General features: G+C 60.4%; 1 protein-coding gene across 1 annotated transcript; it reads left to right on the plus strand.

Moving 5' to 3' along the window:
• Positions 1–1,168: 1,168 nt before the first annotated feature.
• On the plus strand, positions 1,169–18,289 carry MUC4 (mucin 4, cell surface associated). Its single transcript, XM_086618624.1, has 34 exons — positions 1,169–1,232; positions 1,670–1,879; positions 1,974–2,849; positions 2,928–4,321; positions 5,255–5,984; positions 6,717–6,788; positions 7,278–7,421; positions 7,938–8,201; positions 8,550–8,689; positions 8,904–9,068; positions 9,150–9,305; positions 9,487–9,617; positions 9,848–9,936; positions 10,241–10,417; positions 10,497–10,640; positions 10,752–10,871; positions 11,085–11,287; positions 12,018–12,096; positions 12,329–12,499; positions 12,692–12,793; positions 13,004–13,240; positions 13,600–13,734; positions 13,838–14,016; positions 14,153–14,312; positions 14,408–14,506; positions 15,055–15,237; positions 15,329–15,402; positions 15,725–15,789; positions 16,092–16,291; positions 16,504–16,672; positions 16,757–16,930; positions 17,793–17,830; positions 17,916–18,013; positions 18,233–18,289. Exons 1-34 carry the CDS (start codon positions 1,169–1,171, stop codon positions 18,287–18,289), a joined length of 7,299 nt encoding a protein of 2,432 aa, XP_086474750.1.
• The last annotated feature ends 32 nt before the right edge of the window (positions 18,290–18,321 follow it).

Genomic DNA, 18,321 nt, shown 5'->3' on the forward strand with positions numbered 1-18,321 from the left:
CTCGGTGCCTAAACCCGCTGGGTCCATGGACATTGGTGGTGCCTGGTCCTCAGGATGCACTCTGCTCCAGAGCTTGACGGCTTCAGAGGGAGCCCCTGCCACCCACATCATCTGTGTGCCATGTGCGCCCACAACTTCGTTCCTCTCCGGTCCCCCATCCCTCCCTGAGCGTGGTGATAGGAAGGTTTTCCACTGCTGCTACGGGCACGGCCACGTGTAGGTGCTTTGGGCTCCTCGTGCCTCAGTTTCCCTATTGAAGGTGCAGCTGCCACAGCATGGCAGCCAGGTGGGATGGCTGTCAATGAAGCAAGGAAGGCACGACACCTTCACCGACTTACGTTCCCCCCCTTAAAATGATCCCGGAGCTGAGCTGGGCCCCATGAAGAGGCAATCGTGTGTTTAGTGCAGTGGCCTCACGGGGTCCGTTTGCACCCACGTACGCCTGGCCACTATCCCCCTTGGAAGGTGACCTGCAACCCAGGACAAGGCTTGGCGCTGCCGCCCATGTGGAAACAACCCCCGCCTTGGCTGGGCTTGCGTAGGCGTTTGCTGCGATGGCGCAGATAACCCCGGCACGCAGGTCCGTGGCGGCAGTGCTGAGACAGGGTTAGTGTGTGGGACCCCGAGGCGGCAGCAGGAGGCTGCTCCTTCCTTCTTCCTCCTTGGCGGTGAGCCCACCCCTGCCAGGGGTGATCGGCCACGCCGGGCAGGGACCCAGCAGCAAACGGGGGGATGGATGGGGTGTGCAGGGCCTGGGGCTGACCCACCCCTCCTGGAGGTGCTGGGGACCTGCTGGGGACCCTGTCCTCGCTTGCCATCCCAGGGCCTTTGGGCCAGGTGACTTTGCAGCCCATTGGATGTTCCCTGGGGGTCAGGGACCCCAATCTTGGAGCGTCAACCATGGGGTCACCCTGGGAAGAATCTTCACACCTGCCATGGCAAAACAGGTGTCCCCCAGCGTCAGTGTGTCCCTAGGACAGGGATGCAGCCAGCTCCATGGCAGGTTGGGAGGACCTGGAGCCGTCAGTGCCACAGGCAGGGCACGTGGCACCCTCGTCCCCCCCTCCTCCCCCCGCCCAGGGGAGTGCTCACCCACAGAGCCACCCTGTCGTGTGTCGCTCTGGGACAGGGAGAGCTGCAGCTCTGTCCCTGCCGCTGAGGGAGCACCATGGGGTGCTGGGGCCAGTGGCTGCTCTGGAGCTGGGTGCTGGGGGGACTCTGGGTGCTGCCAGGTAAGTGCTGGGGTCAACCTGCACTGCTGCTGTCTGACTGGGTGGCCGATACCCTCTGGGTGACGGGTGATGGGTATCAGGCTGTGAATGACTCTCTGGCTGCTCAAACGCTGTGAGTTCGAGCCCGAGTGCCCAGCTGGGATTTGCCCTGTCTCTGCCTGCTCCTGCCGCAGCCTCGGCATGGTCCCCCGACTGCCGAGAAGTGTGTGTGGGGGGGGGGGTCTGTGGGTCAAATGGGGACTCTCGCCCAAGGGAAGGTGCCCATCTTGCTCTCAGCGTTGGTCCAGCTGCATGTGCTGGGGTGGGGACCAGCCCTGAGGGCAACTTGTGGCCTGGGGGCACCTTCATTCCACAGCAGGGAGGAGGGATGGGGGCAATGGGAACCTCGAGCAGTTCTTCTTCCCTTTCCTGCCCTTACCTACCCGCTTTTCTGCCAGCACAAGCCAGGGAGACGGGGGAGCAGCCCCTTGCCCCCGCACCAGTCCCAGCAGAGCTGGGCAGCGTCTCCCCCACAGCCGACAGCACCAGTGCCGGGCTGTCTCTGGACCTGGGCATGTGCCAGGCACTCCCCACCACTGTAGCCGCCCAGCTGGAGCACCCCTCTGCCACCGGCGGGACCACCATTTCCACAGACGGCCACGGATCAGGTAAGGGCGCAGGCAGCCAGCCACGGGCAGGTTCCTGCCTGCTGGGGCCGCAGTGCGGTTGATCCAGCTGGGGCCACCTTGTCATGTCCCGCAGGCAGCCTGGTGCTGCCGGTGATGACAAGAGCGCTGGTCCCAGCCAGGGCCAGCAGTGAGCAGGGGGAGCCTCCCAGCACGGCAGAGTTCCCCGGGGGTCCGGCAGCACAAGGCAGCCCCCAGGCAGAGGTGGAGGTTCCTTTCCCACACGCTGCTGGCCATCTGACCAACGTCCCTCCAGCTCCCATCACTGCTCAGCGTGGGCAACTTCCATCCCCTGTGCCAACAGGGCATGTGGTGGCTCTTGCCACAGGCAGCGGCAGTGCTGCGCCAGCCACAGTCACATCAGCCCCAGCTCCAGGTGTCCCTGCTGTGACAGGGATGACAAGTAAGCCACCACCATCAAACAGCAGCACCGCTCCCAAGCAGACTGTGGAGGTGTCCAGAGTCATTCCGGACAGCATCCCTGGAAAGCCGGTCCTGGGAACAACTGTCCCCATGCAAGAGGGCACTGCAGCCGAGCCAGCCATGGATGGGGCTGGTGCACTAAGAGGCATCCCCCCAGGACGAGGCAGAGGTCTGTCCCCACCGATGGCATATGCCCTGACCGCTCAACCAGTGCCAGGGACGAAAGCATCTTCCACAGTCACCGGCAAATTGACCGATGCCAACAAGTTGGTGCAGCTGGGCAATGCCATCACGGTGAAGGAGACGCCGATGACAGTGCTGACCATGGTGCCGTCGCTTCCCCAGGATGAGCGCAGCACAGGAACATCACCCCGCAACATCAACAAGAGCTCTGCTGAGCCACACACAACCACCATGCACCTGTCCCAGGTCACACCAGGGCTGAACGAGGCCATTTCACGCCCAGTCGCGGCAGCCAGCCTCTCTCAGGACATGGGCAGCCCCATGCTGCTGGCAGCAGCCTCAGCCAGCCCTGCCACTGCCCTCCCCGGGGATCTCTCACACTCAGCCACCGAGGGAGCCAGGATAGTGGTCCCACCATCTGCAGAACCCCTAAGTACATCCTCGGCAAAGGTCACCTTTTCTTCTGCTGCCATTGGCATCAGCGAGGCTGCAGAGCCAGGAACTTTATCCAATGCTGGTCACATCGTCTCACAGGACCACTCTGTGCCCCTCACTCCACCGCCTCCAGCCCCTTCCCCCCAGCTCCCCGGTGGTGCCAGTGCAGGACAGATGCTTCCCCCTAGCTGCAGCATGACCCCCGGCACCGCAGGAGATGGGTTGCCTGGAGCCAACGCCATCACCCGTCCCCAGGCCACCACGCCAACTCCCAGCACACCAGCCGCAGTGATGGATGTCACCACTGCAGAGCACGTCCCCACTGCATTGTTCCTAGCCCCAGGAAGCGCTGGTGCTGATCTGGCATCCATCAGGAGCGAGCCCAGCACTGGAGCCACAGCAGACACTGCTTTTCTGGAGGCGGAGGCCACCCCAGCAGGGCTCGACATGGACATGTCCCCCGATGCAGCTCGTGACAGCTCTGGTGGTCCCTCTTCAGCCCCCTTTGCACACCTCACAGGGGCTCTGCTTCCCCAAACCCCCTGGACAGGTCCCAGGGCCATCACGGCAGAGGTGGCTGCAGGTGGATCCCCTTCAACTGGACTCGGCGTGGCCACAGCCTTGTCCCTCACAGTCACTGGCGGAGCAATGCCAGGTGGGGCCTCTCCAGGCGCTGCTGCACCAACATCTTCCCTTGGCGGGTATGGCGTCCGAACCGGACCAGCCGTTCATCCATCCTCTCTCATTAGCAACATTCCAATTAGTGAAGCAGAGATGGGAACAGCATCAGCAGCCAGTGGTGATGCCACCACAATGCTGTGGGACACTGGTGACACCCCGGCTGCACCTAAAGCATCTCCTGGCCGCAACCAGCCTGGTCCCACTGCAGGCTTAGCACCCCCGGCAACTGGTGTCACTCCTGGAGCTGCAACAGCCCCACTGCTCTGGGCTGAGCCTCAACGTGGGGCAGCTCTGGGGACAGAGACGTGGTTGCCAAGTGCTGCACCAGGCACAGGCACAGCTCTGCCAGGCACCCCCGGGGTACCCAGAGCAGCCAGTGTCTCTGTGGCATCACGAGCAGGCGTCCCTGCTCTCCTGGAAGGCAGTGACCCTGCAGGAATGGCTCAGGGGGTGTCCCGATCCAGCATCAACCCAGAGATAGCAGCAGGCATGTCCCCACTGTCCCCAGCCACCTCACCGCCATCAATGGGTGGTGCTTCAGGTGGCTCTCACCCTGACAGCAGCACTGCAGGGAAAGCAGTGGGCACGGTGTCCCTGGAGGTGGGCACGGAGGACCCAAGTGCCAGTGCAGCCAGGGCAGCTCCCAGCCGCATAATCATCACTGCTGGGCCGTCACCAGAGACTCCTGCCCAAGGGACCCATGCTCCTGAAACCAGACCTCCTGTGGATCTGCCTCTCCCGGTTCCCAGGGGTGGTCACTCAGCCCCATCGGTCATGGCTACCCCCAGCCCAGCACTGGCCACTGCCAGTGCCCTCCCCAACACCACCAGCAGCAAGACACTCCAGCCTGTGACACCACTGCTCCTGAAAAACGAAGCCATGGAGGAAGCCAGGGGCAGGTCCCAGCCGGCTGGAGATGGCAGCACCACACAGGCAGCTCTGGGCCCAACCCTGGTTGAAAACACAAGGACAGGAGCAACAACAGATACCCCCCACAGCAGTGACACTGCCCTGGGGACAGCCCTGCCGGTGTCACCCCCCGCCACAGCCAGCATCGCTGCTTGGCCAAGCATGGCTGCATTGGACCACAGCTATCGCACTGCTGAGCCTACCACGGACACGGACATGGACACAAGCATGGACACGGACATGGCTTCTCCCACGACAGGGAGCAGGGCTGCAGGGCTGCACCTGGGAGCATCCATCCCCATGGCTGGGGTTGCTGAGGCAGGCACCGGTGATGCCGCTCCCTCAGCACTCTCTACCCCGAGCAGCAAAAGCCCCACGGCAATGGCCATGGCAGGCACTGCGTCACCCATAGCTCTGGAGCCAGTTACAGCACCTTCCCCTGGCCTTGCTCACAGTACCGCTGAGCCACATGTCAGTGTGTCACCTCCTGTTCCCAGGAACACCCAGCCATCAGTAGCAGCATCCTCCATTGCCTCCAGTATCACTGTCACTGGTCCAGCAGCAGGAACAGGCAATGCCAGTCTTGGGAGGGTAATGACACCCCCCTCTGCTGTCCCCAGCAGCACCTCTGCTCTGTACAACCCCCATGTCAACCCGAGGACAGCTCCTGAGTCCGCCGAAAGTTCCCGTGACCCAGCTTTGTGGGCTCCCAGCCCAGCGACTGAGGACAAGCCCTCGGCTGGGGTCTCCTCGCTCGCTGTTGGCCACACACACACATGGGTGACTACAGCTGTGTCCTGGTCAGGTGCCGGTGGTACCACCACTGGGGAACTCACGACCCCCTCTGAAAGTGGCGCCGAGGGTGCAGCACCCCCAGCCAGCACCAAGAGCACCCACGTGCCTGTCTTTAACAGCATTGGCACAAGCTCGACCACCACACCAGACACCAGTGTGTCACCCAGCAACACCATCCATCCAGCCAGCTCAGCCAGCAAGGAGACCTTCATGGTGACGGGGACCACTGAAGCCGTGCTGTCTGCCATGGTAAAGGCCACCAGCACCAGCAGTGCCCTGTCCCCCACTGTCACACATGATGAGGCAGGCGGAGGAGGGCGACCTGTCCTGTCCCCAGCAGCACATACCCCCATCATGAAGACAACTGCCAGGTCCTGGCGCATCCTTGGTCCCAGCCATGCCATCACGGTGCCTGGTACAGCCCTCCCCAGCCTGCACAGACCTGCGGAGGTGCCAGCAACATCCCCCTCATCCCCGCTTGAAGTTGGTGCAACTGAGGAGGTGGCAACTGGACAGACCCTCCCTGGGCCAGCAACAAACGCCACTTCTCCCACAGCTGTTGGCAACCGTGTTGTGGGACCAGCAGGACACATGTCACCTCCTGGAAGCTGGACATCCCCGGGGGCATCTGCCTGGGGGGAGAAAACAGCCATCGCTGCAGGCAGCTCCACAGCCACGACTGTCGGCAGGACCACAGCCATCGCAGGCAGCACCAAAGCCATCACTGTAGGCAGCATTGCAGTCACTGCTGTAGGCAGGACCGCAGCCATCACGGGCAGCACCCGAGCCACTGTTGCAGGCAGCACCACAGCCATCGATGTAGGGAGCACCAGAGCCATGACCGCAGGCAACACTGCAGCTATCGCCGCAGAGAGCACCACAGCTACTACTGTAGGCAGCACTGCAGCCACCACTGCAGGCAGCGCCAGAGTCATCACTGCAGACAGCACCGCAGCCATCGCTTCAGGCAGCACCAGAGCCATCACTGTGGGAAGCACCAGAGCCATGACTGCGGGCAACACTGCAGCCATCGCTGCAGAGAGCACCACGGCCACTACTGCAGGCAGCACCACAGCCATCACTGCAGGCAGCACCAGAGCCATGACTGCAGGCAACAGCAGAGCAATTGCTGCAGGCAGCACCACGGCTGTCGCAGGCAGCACCAGAGCCATGACCACAGGCAGCACCACAGCCACGACTGTAGGCAGCACTGCAGCCATCGCAGGCAGCACCCGAGCCACCGCTACAGACAGCACCATGGTCATCGATGTAGGGAGCACCAGAGCCATGACTGCAGGCAACACTGCAGCCATTGCTGCAGAGAGCACCACAGCTAGTACTGTAGGCAGCACCACAGCCATCACTTCAGGTAGCACTGGAGCTGTCACTGCAGGCAGCACCACAGCCACTACTGCAGGCAGCACTAGAGCCATGACCACAGGCAGCACCAGAGCCACCACTGCAGGCAGCACCACGGCTATCGCTGTAGGAAGCACCAGAGCCATGAATGCAGGCGACACTGCAGCCATCACTGCAGAGATCACCACAGCCATCACTGCAGGCAGCACCACAGCCATTGCTTCAGGTAGCACCAGAGCTCTCACTGCAGGCACCACCACAGCCATGACCACAGGCAGCGCCAGAGCCATTGCTGCAGGCAGCACCAGAGCCATCAGTGCAGGCAGCACCATGGCCACTACTGCAGGCAGCACCAGAGCCATGACCACAGGCAGCACTGCAGCCATCACTGCAGACAGCACCACAGCTACTACTGTAAGCAGCACCTCGGCCACTACTGCAGGCAGCACCGCAGCCATCACCACAGGCATCACCACAGGCAGCACAAGAGCTGTTGCTGCAGGCAGCACCATGGCCGTTACTGTAGGCAGGACCGCAGCCATCGCAGGCAGCACCACAGTCACTACTGCCAGCAGCACCGAGGCCATCAATGTAGGAAGCACCAGAGCCATGACTGCAGGCAACACTGCAGCCATCACTGCAGAAAGCACCACGGCTACTACTGTAGGCAGCACCATGGCCACCACTGCAGGTAGCACCAGGGCTGTCACTGCAGGCAGTACCACGGCCACTGCTGCAGGTAGCACCAGGGCTGTCACTGCAGGCAGTACCTCGGCCACTGCTGCAGGTGGCACCAGGGCTGTCACTGCAGGCAGTACCACGGCCACTGCTGCAGGCAGCACCAGAGTGGTCACTGTAGGCAGCACCACAGCCATTGCTTCAGGTAGCACCAGAATTGTCACTGCAGGCATCACCATAGCCATAACCACAGGCAGCACCAGAGCCGTCACTGCAGGCAGCACCAAAGCCATTGCTGCAGACAGCACCAGAGCCATGACCACAGGCAGCACTGCAGCCATCACCAGAGTTACTACTGTAAGCAGCATCTCGGCCACTACTGCAGGCAACACTGCAGCCATGATCGCAGGCAGCGCCAAAGCTGTTGCTGCAGGCAGCACCATGGCCACCATTGCAGGCAGCATCGCAGCCATCATGGCAGGAAGCACCACAGCCATGACCACAGGCAGCACCGCAGCCATCGCTGTAGAAAGCACCAGAGCCATGATCGCAGGCAGCACTGCAGCCATCGCTGCAGGCAGTACCACAGCCATCACTGCAGGCAGCACCGCAGCTGTTTTGCCCACAGCCCCAGTGAGACCTGCTGAGGAGACGACAGATCTCCCAGCCCCGGGGACTGCAGCACTGGGGAGACCACCAGCCACCACCAGTTCTGCCACCATCCCAGCTCCTGCCTTTGAGACACAGAGAGAACAAGCCACAGCATCCAGTACATCTGCTCACACCACCACTGGCCACAGAAGTCCTGCCGCTGAGCCTCAACCCACGCGTGGGCTTATCAGTAAGTAGATATTCTTCTTCTCAAAGCAAAGAGGAGGAAGGGGTTGTCAGCCAGCCAACCACCACGACGGCTGAGGGTATGGCCTGGCCTGGGGTGACTCTTCTGCATTGCACTTTGAGCTGCCAGATTTGTGGGGAAAGGTGAAACGAGACATCTGAGAGCATCCTATTCCAAGTTAAAAACTGTATTAAAAATTGGGTTACGAGACATCAGAGCACTGGTCTGGCTGGGGAGAGCACAGGCAACAGCATCCCGGTGGCAAGGCGGCGAGTTTGCCCTGGCTACAGGAAGCATGGAGCAGACATTAATGGTTTTTCACCTTTTCGATTTTTCTCCTGCCCATGTCAGTGCCAGCAGCCTCACTCTACCCCTTTGGCGCGGAGGGAGGGGACCGAGAATGCGTCCAGAGGATGGTGGATTTTAACTCCCCTCTGTTCAAGCCAGAGATTGGATTCCCCTTCGGGAAGTCACTGCAGGATGTTCTCTATGTGAGTTCCCCCCTTGCTGAGAACATAAGGGATGTGCAGCCTCTTTAGTAGAAAAAACATCACGGAAATGGAGCAGAAACCAAACTTCACCCAAATGTTGTTTTTTTTTTCTATTTAAAATGTCGGGTTTCTACTCAGCCATGGAGGCTAAAAGCCGCATGGGCTGGGCAGGAGCTGCCTGGGGTGTTGACAAATAACAAGTTATTTTGGTTAGTTTACAGATAACGGACAGATCATTTTCCCACCCACGGACAACTATGTCCCCTCCAACCCCAATCCGCCTCCCCAGGGCTTCAGCGGCCAGGATGGTTTGCCAATGGTGGCTGTCTTTTGGGACGATGCAGATTTTTCCCAGGGTGTTGGCACCACCTGGTACCAGGTCAGAGCCACCAAAGATGTTTTCCTGGCAGAGCCCAGCTCCCAGCTCACCCATTTAACCCTCTCTCTTGCCAACCGGCAGGAGTACCCCACCCTCAGCTCTACTCGAGACCCCCTCGTCCATGATGTGGAAGAGAAGATCGAGAAATACCTGAAAACCCCCTATGTAGCAAAATGGACCTTGAAGGTGACATGGGAGAAGGCTCCAGCATATCCGTCCCGGCGAGATGACACTCGGGTGAGCAGTGGGGAACCCAGGTGACACAGGGGACTGTCACCAGTGATGGCTGAGGCAGGGCTGGGCTGCCGCTCTCCCATGGCTTGATGTGGGTGTTTGGGGTCTCACTGCCTCTATCTGCACTTCGGGGAGAGCAGGGGAGGCTTTGAGGGTGCTAAGGGGGTGCTTCGGGTTTCTCCAGACAAGCACCTACCAGGCAGTCCTCACCACTGATGGGAACCGCTCCTTCGCCCTGCTGCTCTACCAGGACGGCGGGATGCGGTGGGACTACGCTGAGCTGGCTGCGGGCAATGTGTTGATCGGCTTCACCAGGTGCTGTGCACGTCTGTGGCTGCGTTTTTGGACGGCAGGGATTGTCCCAGCACTACGCTGGGACCATCAGGGATATTATTCCCAGGAGAATCCAACTCCCACCCCTGGAACAACCCTGTCCTGTTTAAACGCTCTCTCCTGCAAATCGCAGCCGTTCCCACCCCAACTCTTTTACAGGGAGCAGAGGAGGGTTGCGTTGGGCGAGTAACCCCAAATCTCTCTCCACACAGTGGCAATGGCTATGCCCAAAATAATGAGCTGACTCAAAAGCCACCGGCTGTCAAATACCGACCAGACCAGCACAGCAGCACCAGCACTGGTACGGCACTGGAGGAGCGCTCGGGTTGGATGGGGACGGAGGCAGCCATGTTCTCTGCCCCAGGACGGTGTCCCCAGCCTGTGTCCCTGTGAGGCGTTGGGCCAGCGAAGCCACTGGACCAGAGCAGGCCACCAAGAGCAGAACATGAGTGTCCCATGTCCTGTTGTGGCTTCCCATGGCCCCGCTGGCTCTAGAGGGAGCCTGGAGACCTCATGTGAGGCCAGGGCCGGTTGTCCCACAGGATCCCCCTTGGCACCAGACGAGACCCCAGCCGAGCCGTGCTTTTCTCTGGTTGCTTCCCCAGATGTTCGTGGGCTGTGGATATACAGGCTGGACAGTGTCTCCCGGGTGAACTACAGACTGCGGTGCCTGGCATGGCTGGATACGCAGCCGGCACCTGCTTCCTGGAACAGCGGGCTGCTGCCATGCCCCTGCTCCCGACCCCAGGCAGATCTGGACCCCCGCTACCGCCAGAGCAGAGGTGCTGAGCATGGGGTGGGGGGACAGTGGTGCGTCCCCTCCTGCTCTGGGGGTGGCTGTGACCTCCTGCACTACTTCAGGCTCAGCAGATGCCTCCGTGAGGATGCTGCGCACCGTGTCCCCCAACCTGGCCGGAGCTGGGGTGCGATGTCTCTACCAAGACGGGAGCTTGTTGGAAGGTTGGCAGGAGAGAGCCTGGAGCCTCCCCACCCACCCTGGGGCAGGTAAGTGGGCACCACCACTCCCTTGCCCTGTAACACCCCCAGCACGAAGTGCTCTGCAGGTGCAGTGGGGATCCCGACACCCCCCCAGCACCCGGCTGCCTTCCTCTGCAGATGAGGAGCTGGAGGCGTTTGACTGGTGCTGCCAGCGCGTGGGGAAGCCCCTGTTCTGCTCCAGGTTTGCTGAGAAGAGACCGAGGGTCAGCTGCGAGGGCTATGTGCCACCCACCCAAGGTGAGTGCCCAGGGCTCTGCCTCCTCTGTGCCAGGGTACTGAGTGGGTGGCACAGCTGCACACGGACCCCATGCATTAAACTACGCTTTGCAGCACCCCAGCGGGGACTGTTGAGCCCCGTGCAGCACCGGGGACTTCTCTCCTCCTTGTATTGACACCAGCATTTGCTTTTCTTCCTCCCCCTAAAATGGCTCCATCTCTTTCGGACCCCAGCTGGTGCCTTTGGGGACCCCCACATCACCACCCTGGATGGACTCACCTACACCTTCAACGGGCTCGGGGACTTTGTCCTGCTGCTTGCCAGCAAAGCCCAGACCAGCTTTGTTCTGCAAGGGCGCACAATCCAGACCGGGACAGCCCAGGCCACCAACTTTGTGGCCTTTGCTGCCCAGTACATCTCTGCCACCACCACAACAGTGAGTAGGAGTGACCTGAGTATCAATTTGAGCATCTAATGGGGCAGATCCCTGTGACAGGTTGAATATCACCTCTGCCATTCACTTACAAGTGGCCGGGACCTGAGGAGCACCCCATCTCCTCTCCTTGCCACCTCCCACAACCCCAACAAAGTGCTAATAGCAGTGTGTTGAACTAAGACTAACGAGCCACCGTTCTAACACCTCTTGCAAGCTGGCCAGCAAGGGCCTAGAGCTCTTCAGGAACACTGTCTGCTCCAGCCTCTTCATTGCACACCCTTCGCCCCGACCATCGGTCTCCTCTGGACACGTTAGCACAAACGCGTAGTCTCCTTTGCTTTGCAGAATTGCTCCCCACACCCATTTCAGTAAGTAAAATCTCCCAGTGTCTCCAGAAACAGCTGTTGAGCAGTGTGAGGAGGGGACTCAGAGCCTGGAGTCCACCAGCACTGCTCTCCTCTCTGCCATGGTCAGCCCAGCAGCGGTGGTGGCCCATGTGTGCCCTGTGCCAGCAGTGAGGTGGGCAGCTTGCTGTCCTCTTCTGTGCAACCATCAAAGCTGCTTTATTGCGTGTTTGCTGGGGTGAAGAGCGCACCGACACAGCCCTGGGGCTGACCCTCTCTGCTGGGGCTGGAGGAGGATGGGGTTTATCTTACATGTCCCCAACATGGGGGGACAGCGGGATGGGACGAGCAGAGGGACTGACTAGGACATCCATCATGATTTGCAGGTTGAGTGGACCTTGGGGAGCCAGGGTGACATCCAAGTCCTCCTGAACAACAAAACCATTCAGTTTTCCTATTCCCAAGGTGAGTGGGATATGAATGTATCTGGGGGGATGAGAGATGTCTCCATCCCACAGGGACTAGCCCTGCCCAGCATGAGGGCAGCCATCCTGAGCCCCATCAAACACCTCCCACCTGTACCCCATCTCTGGCTCAGCCAGGGTGATGGGGAGTGCTCCCCTCCCCAAATTCAGGGATGTCATTTCAGACCCCAGCCTTGCATGGACTCTGCCTCTGTTCTCTCCTTCTCTTGCAGACATGGGTGCTGAAGTGTACTACAGCTCCGGCGTCCTGCTGGTCAACAACTCCTCCATCACGGTCGTCTTTGATGGGGCCATTGCTGTCTGTGTCTCATCTGTCTCCGGGATCCTCAGTGTGGTCTGCAGCTTGCCTGATCGGTACTACAATGGCACCAAAGGCCTTCTGGGTGAGGAATTCTGGCACCGCTGCAGAGCTGGAATACAAAGTCCCTTTCCCACCCCAAAGCCGGCTGGTAAACTGTGGGGGAACAGGCTTGCAAGGGAGAGGACCTCTGGGTATAAACTAAGCCTTGACCAGCACCAGCGAGGGGGTCAGCCCCAGCAAAGGGGACTCCAGTGCTCTGGTGATGCTCCACCAGGTGTGTGGGACCATGACCCCACAGATGACTTCCAGACACCAAACGGTACCATCATCCCTGTGAACAGCAGCGAGGAGGAGATCTACAGCTACGGGATGACCTGTAAGTCCACGCTTGGGACCCATCTTTGCAATCCCCCCGATTCCTGCACCTTCTGGTCATGCTTTGGCTGGAGAGATTTAGGCATCTGCCTGAGCAAAAGTGGTGCCAAGGAAGCCCTTTGGTCTCCTTGCTGCCCCGTGGAAATGAGTCCTAAAATACAAAAAAAAAGGTAAAAATCCAAGGCTGTACCCATGGTGTTCTCTCTTGCAGGGGCTGTTGGAGAGCACAGTCTGTTTGTTCAGCCTCTAACCTCACCAGTAACAAACTTCGCACCCATCTTCTTGTCTCGGCTGCGGCAGGAGAACGAAAGCCAGTACCAGCTGGCAGCCTCGCGGTGCCATGGCAGCAAGGAGTGCATCTATGATGCTTTGAGCACAGGGGACGTGGCACTGGGCCTGGCCACCCGGAGCCTCACAGATGACTTTCAGCAGAAGAAGATGGTCCTCAGTAAGTGGAGCAGATCCTCGCTTCTGACAGGGCATTGCTTGGATAACTGAGAAGTGCCCTGCTCCTTCCCTGGCCTTTCTTGCACCATGTGAGGCAGGAGAGAAGTCAGCAAGATCTCTTAGTTGCATTGCCTGGCTGGCTGGTCTCCAAGCCTGGGAGATGCCACAAGCAGGATAGTTGCCACCAAGGTCTCTTAGTTGCATTGACCAGCCTGGGCATGCAACACAAGGGCCTTGTTGGTGGGTGGTCATGGCAGCATCTGCCTGGGATCCCATCCTCACCAGGAGAGACTCAGAGCCAAGGGGTGCCAAGACCACATAGCAAACATTCAGCTGCTTGCTGGGCTGCTCTTTCCTCAGACGCCTTCCCTCCCATCATCATCGGTGACACGTCACTCACAGCCTTCAGGACCGAAAGGGTCAGGAGGCAGTACCGTGCCGTGGGGGCAGGTGCACGCTTCGTCCCCCACCTTTCCCCAGAGCTCAACGTATCAGGTAGGGAAGAAGACATGGGGCAGCTGGGATGGGACAGGGTGACACCAGCCGCTCAGCCCCTTTCCTCTGCCACCTCCTCTGACTGCCGCCTCTCCCCTGGCAGAGAGCGGCACCCTGACGTGGGAGCCCCGCGGGACCAACCCTCTCACTGTCAGCCTGGAGGCTGTTGGGTCCAACAACCTCTCTGCCCTCCTCCGGCTCCACTTCACCCTTTGCAGCTGCAGCAGGAGCCAGGAGTGCGACTACAGCGACACCGTCACCCTCGGAGGGTCCTCCCTGCAGGTAGTGGAGTTTGGGCAACACCGAGTGCTGGAAAGCTCCCCCAGCACCGTGCTGTGCCCAACATGATGTCAGTCACATTGATTGTCCACTCATCCTCCTCATGTCTCCTAAGCTGGTGTCATTGTCCCCTTCCCAGCTGGCAGCCTGCAAGTGTGACGGCGGCTACTCAGGTCCCTTCTGCCAGGACCCGCCAGACCCCTGCGCCCAGGGATGCTTCCCTGGTGTGGGCTGCAACTCACACACTGGCTGCGGCTCCTGCCCAGCTGGCCTGACCGGCGATGGGCGGCACTGCTCAGGTGATGAGGGCTTGCCGTGGGTACCGGGAACCTGGGGCATCCACAGGACCTGGCTGAGGTATTTCTCCCGGTACCACGCTGCATTGCCTTGGCAGATATCGACGAGTGTGCGCAGGGGATGGGGTGCCCGGGGAACGCCACCTGCACCAACACGGTGGGCAGCTACACCTGCTCCTGCCTGTCTGGTGATGAGGGTGAGTACAGGCACCCTGGAGGGCATGGTCCTCAGTGGGCATGTTCCTCATTCCCATCACCCTCCAAGCCTCAGTGGAAGAGAGCTCCTGCGGGACCCAAACTGGCCAGAAAGGAGAGGAGTCGGCTGAGCTCTGTACCCATGCCCTTGCCATCCTTAACAGAAGAAACCAGAGTCCAGCACCTCTCATGCTCCCACGCTGCAGATCTCTCTAGTCCATGGAGAAGGGAAAATTTTCCTGTGCAGTTTTTGTCTTTGAGAAAAAAATATCTCGTCCCATCAAAGCCCAATTGCCTGAGTGGAGGTTGGGGAGTTTTTGCTCCTGTTCTAATGCAGCAGGTTGGGCTTTCACAAGAGCAAAAGGCTCCAGCAGGGCTTTTCCTTGAGGATCTGGATTTATACTAGAAGTCCTAAGGCACGAATGTATCCTCAAAACCTGGAAAAAAGGCATTACCATCTGAGGAGTGGCTGGGCTTGGATCAGCACAGCGGGGCTCTGCTGCTGCTGCCAGGCTCTGTCTCTTCCTGACCTGGGCTCCCTGTCCTGCAGGCGAGGGGCCGGGATGTGGCTCATCCTGCGTCTCCCACTCCTGCCCCGAGGGCTACTGCAGCAACGGGGGACGCTGCCATCTGCACCCCATCACCTGCACCCCTACCTGTGCCTGCCCCCCAGCTTTCACTGACCAGCACTGCCTGGTGGCAGGGGGGGATTTTCGGCCACTGGCCAGGGCAGGTGGGTGCCTGTGCGTGGTGGGGGCTGAACCCCAACCCCGCTCACCCCAGTCCTGGGATGCCAGACCACCACTGTGGTGTCCTCTCAGCAGATCTCCCCCGGAGAAGCGTCCAGCTGTGGGTCAGGGCACTGCAAAACGCCACTGCCGGGGAAGTCAACAGCACTGTACGTCACTGGAGGGGACGGGCTCGGGGAGGGGGACACACCAGCACTCCGGGCGGCATGGTAGCTTGGGGTGGCAGTACTTCCATGTATCCCCCTCCCACGGGATCCCCAGGGACCCAGCAGATCCGCAGGTCCAGAGGGAGGCAGCGCTAGTAGCGTGACACCGGCTGCTGCCATGGCCACGTGCCAGGTCCCCAGCGTGCAGATAAAAGGCCACAGCAGCCCTCAGGGCTCGGCCACGGTGCCCACATCGCCCTTCAGCCTCTCCCTGCACCAGTGCCGTCCTGCTCTCCTCTGACACCCTCCTGCTCACTCATCACAGGTCTCAGCCATCCTGGGCTCCATGGAGGTGAAGGCTTTCCAGAGCAACATCAACATCACCCAGACGTGAGTCGGCGGTGGAGCAGCCCCATGCCCACCTGGGGAGCTGGCTAGGCAGGGCCGGGCACAGGGCCACAGAGTTGGGGACAAAAAGGGTATTTTCCCCCCGAGCCAGGGTCTGTTCTTCCAGCTGTGATACTGATGAACCCATGGGGGCACATGAGCCTCACGGCACCTTTCAGCAATGATGCCCATGTGCCTCCTCCCTTCTTTATGTCCCTCCAAATGGGGAAACTGAGGCAAAGTGAGGCTCAGCTGCTCTGTGATGCAGCAGCAGCTCCACCAGCAGCCCTGACCTTTCTCCGCAGGACCGATGATGATGGCTTCACCTTCACAGTGGTGTCTGAGTTTGCCTACGACAGTCATGGCACCGTCATCCAGTTCCTGAATGAGGAGCTGCCAGGGGCCATCATCGGCGCCTTCAACAGGCGGCGGGGGCGGCGAGAGGCGGACACGCACCTCCTCTTCCAGCCCCTGCACCGGGACAACATCATGGACCTGGTGAAGTGTGAGTCACTGCCGGTGCCGAGCTGGGGAGCACAGGAGGAGCACCCCAGTGTTCCCACGGTCCATTCGCCATCATCCTATGTTCCCTGGGGTTTGGGTAACACCTGCGGGGAGGTGGGTGGGTGGCAGTCCCCATCCCAGGCACTGATCCAGCTCCAGGAGCTTCAAGGGGTGATGCTGCCACATGGCCGAACCCATGCCTTCCCTCCCCAGTGACGGTGGCTGAGCTGAGGCACTATTTCTCCTGTGATCTGTACGGCTACGAAGGTTACCGGCTCCGCTATGTGGGGACCATCGGCTTCATCTGCATCTCCCCTTGCAAAATGGGCTACTGCCAGCACGGCGGCCGATGCCAGCACCTGCCCGAGGGACCCACGTGCAGGTAGCAGTGGTGCTGGAGATGGACGAGGCCACGCGCATGGCTACGTCTCCCCACGGCATCACTGCTCCTCCCTCCCATCTGCAGCTGCCTCCCCTTCTCCATCTTCTCTCCTGCCGGTGCTCGGTGCGAGCGGCTGGCCATCAGCCTCGCTGCCTTCCTTGGCATCTTGCTGGGAGCCCTGGCTCTGCTCTGCCTCCTGCTCACCACCGCCTGCCTGGCCTCGCGCCTCTGCTGTGGGCACCGCTGCTGGCACCAAGGGTGAGCCGTGGGCTGGAGCCACACAGGGGTGGGTGCTGTGGGTGCAGCAGGGAATGGAGGTGGAGTGTCAGGAAGAGCTTTGCCCAAAAATCTGGTGGAAAATTCATCTCCAGAAGGTCCACCACTGGTGGGACCCATCTGGCCTGGGCAGGGGAAGCCTCCCCTGGGGAAGGGGCTGGGCTGGGTGATCTTTTAGCATCTTCCAGCCCCTTTCCCAGTTATCTGCTCCTCAGGGGTGTGATAGCATTAGTGGTTTGAACATAAGCTTCCCTTTCCCCCATGGCAGGGAATATTTGCATTTCTTCCTCATCCCACCCAGTGCTCAGTTACAGCCAGGCTTTCTATTTAATTTTAATTTGAATGCCATCCAAATGATTTCCACTGCAATTCACGTTCTGGAAAGAGTTGGTCTGGAGCAAGATAAAGACGGCTGCAGGACTGGACCTTGCTCTTTTGCAGAGCAGGGGGTCAGTAGGCAGCTGACGAGGTGCAAGGCTGGTGTGGAAGCACTAGCATCTCCTTCCCTCTGCCCCAGTCCTTGGTCCTGGAGTAGCATCCACACTCGGGGGAAGATCAGCACCCCGAGCCCCCCGGCACCGGTCAGACCTGTGTCTGCCCCTGCTGCTGGCTCCCTGCCGGCCCTGGAGCCAGGGCTCTCTAGGAATCTGCTCGTTGGTGCTTGTGGCAAGGCGAGAAATTATGTGTGCACAACAACTGGGGCTTTTGCTCCTCTCATAGCCCCATCTCACCCCCACACTTGGTCACTGCTCCCCCAGTTCTATCTGACCCAGGTGCCAGTACCAGGCAGGGGCTCTCCCAGCCCCCCCTGACATGTTGTCCCCTTTCTGTCCCCCTCTCCTAGGGCCAAGGAGACCTTCTGGAGACCACGACCCTTCTCCTGTGAGTACATCCCTGCAAAACCCCCCCCACTCCAGCTCTGCTTCACCTTGGTCTTCTTCAAGCTTTGCTAATTTTCCCGCTCCAGCTCTGACAGCAGCAGGAGAGTGGGGAGAGCCCACTTGCTCCCACTCCCTGGAAAGGCATTGGGAACCACAGCTCCAGGCCATCGACCCCTCAGTCCAGGTCTGCCCGGGGGTTGTCGTCCCTGTGGGGTGTTGGGGTTGGGGGGGCCGTGGGTTGTCATGACCCTGTGCCTCAAAGATGCTTGAGAGCCATGCCTCACCCCGGAGCATCAGGGATGCTTCGGCTGGCTTTGGGGTCTGCACTGCTGTCTGAGCTCGTGGTGAAGAGCAGAGCCTGTGCGGCACTGACCCCACGGCATGGCCTGTCCCTCCTTTACAGATAATGATCCAGAGACCCCACCTCGGGCCTCCTGGCCAGCCCCTCCAGCAGCCCTAGACTGCCACCGGTCCTGCTCTGGCACCCCCAGG

This window comes from Tauraco erythrolophus, chromosome 11 (genome assembly GCF_009769465.1).
Source record: "Tauraco erythrolophus isolate bTauEry1 chromosome 11, bTauEry1.pri, whole genome shotgun sequence".
NCBI lineage: Eukaryota > Metazoa > Chordata > Aves > Musophagiformes > Musophagidae > Tauraco > Tauraco erythrolophus.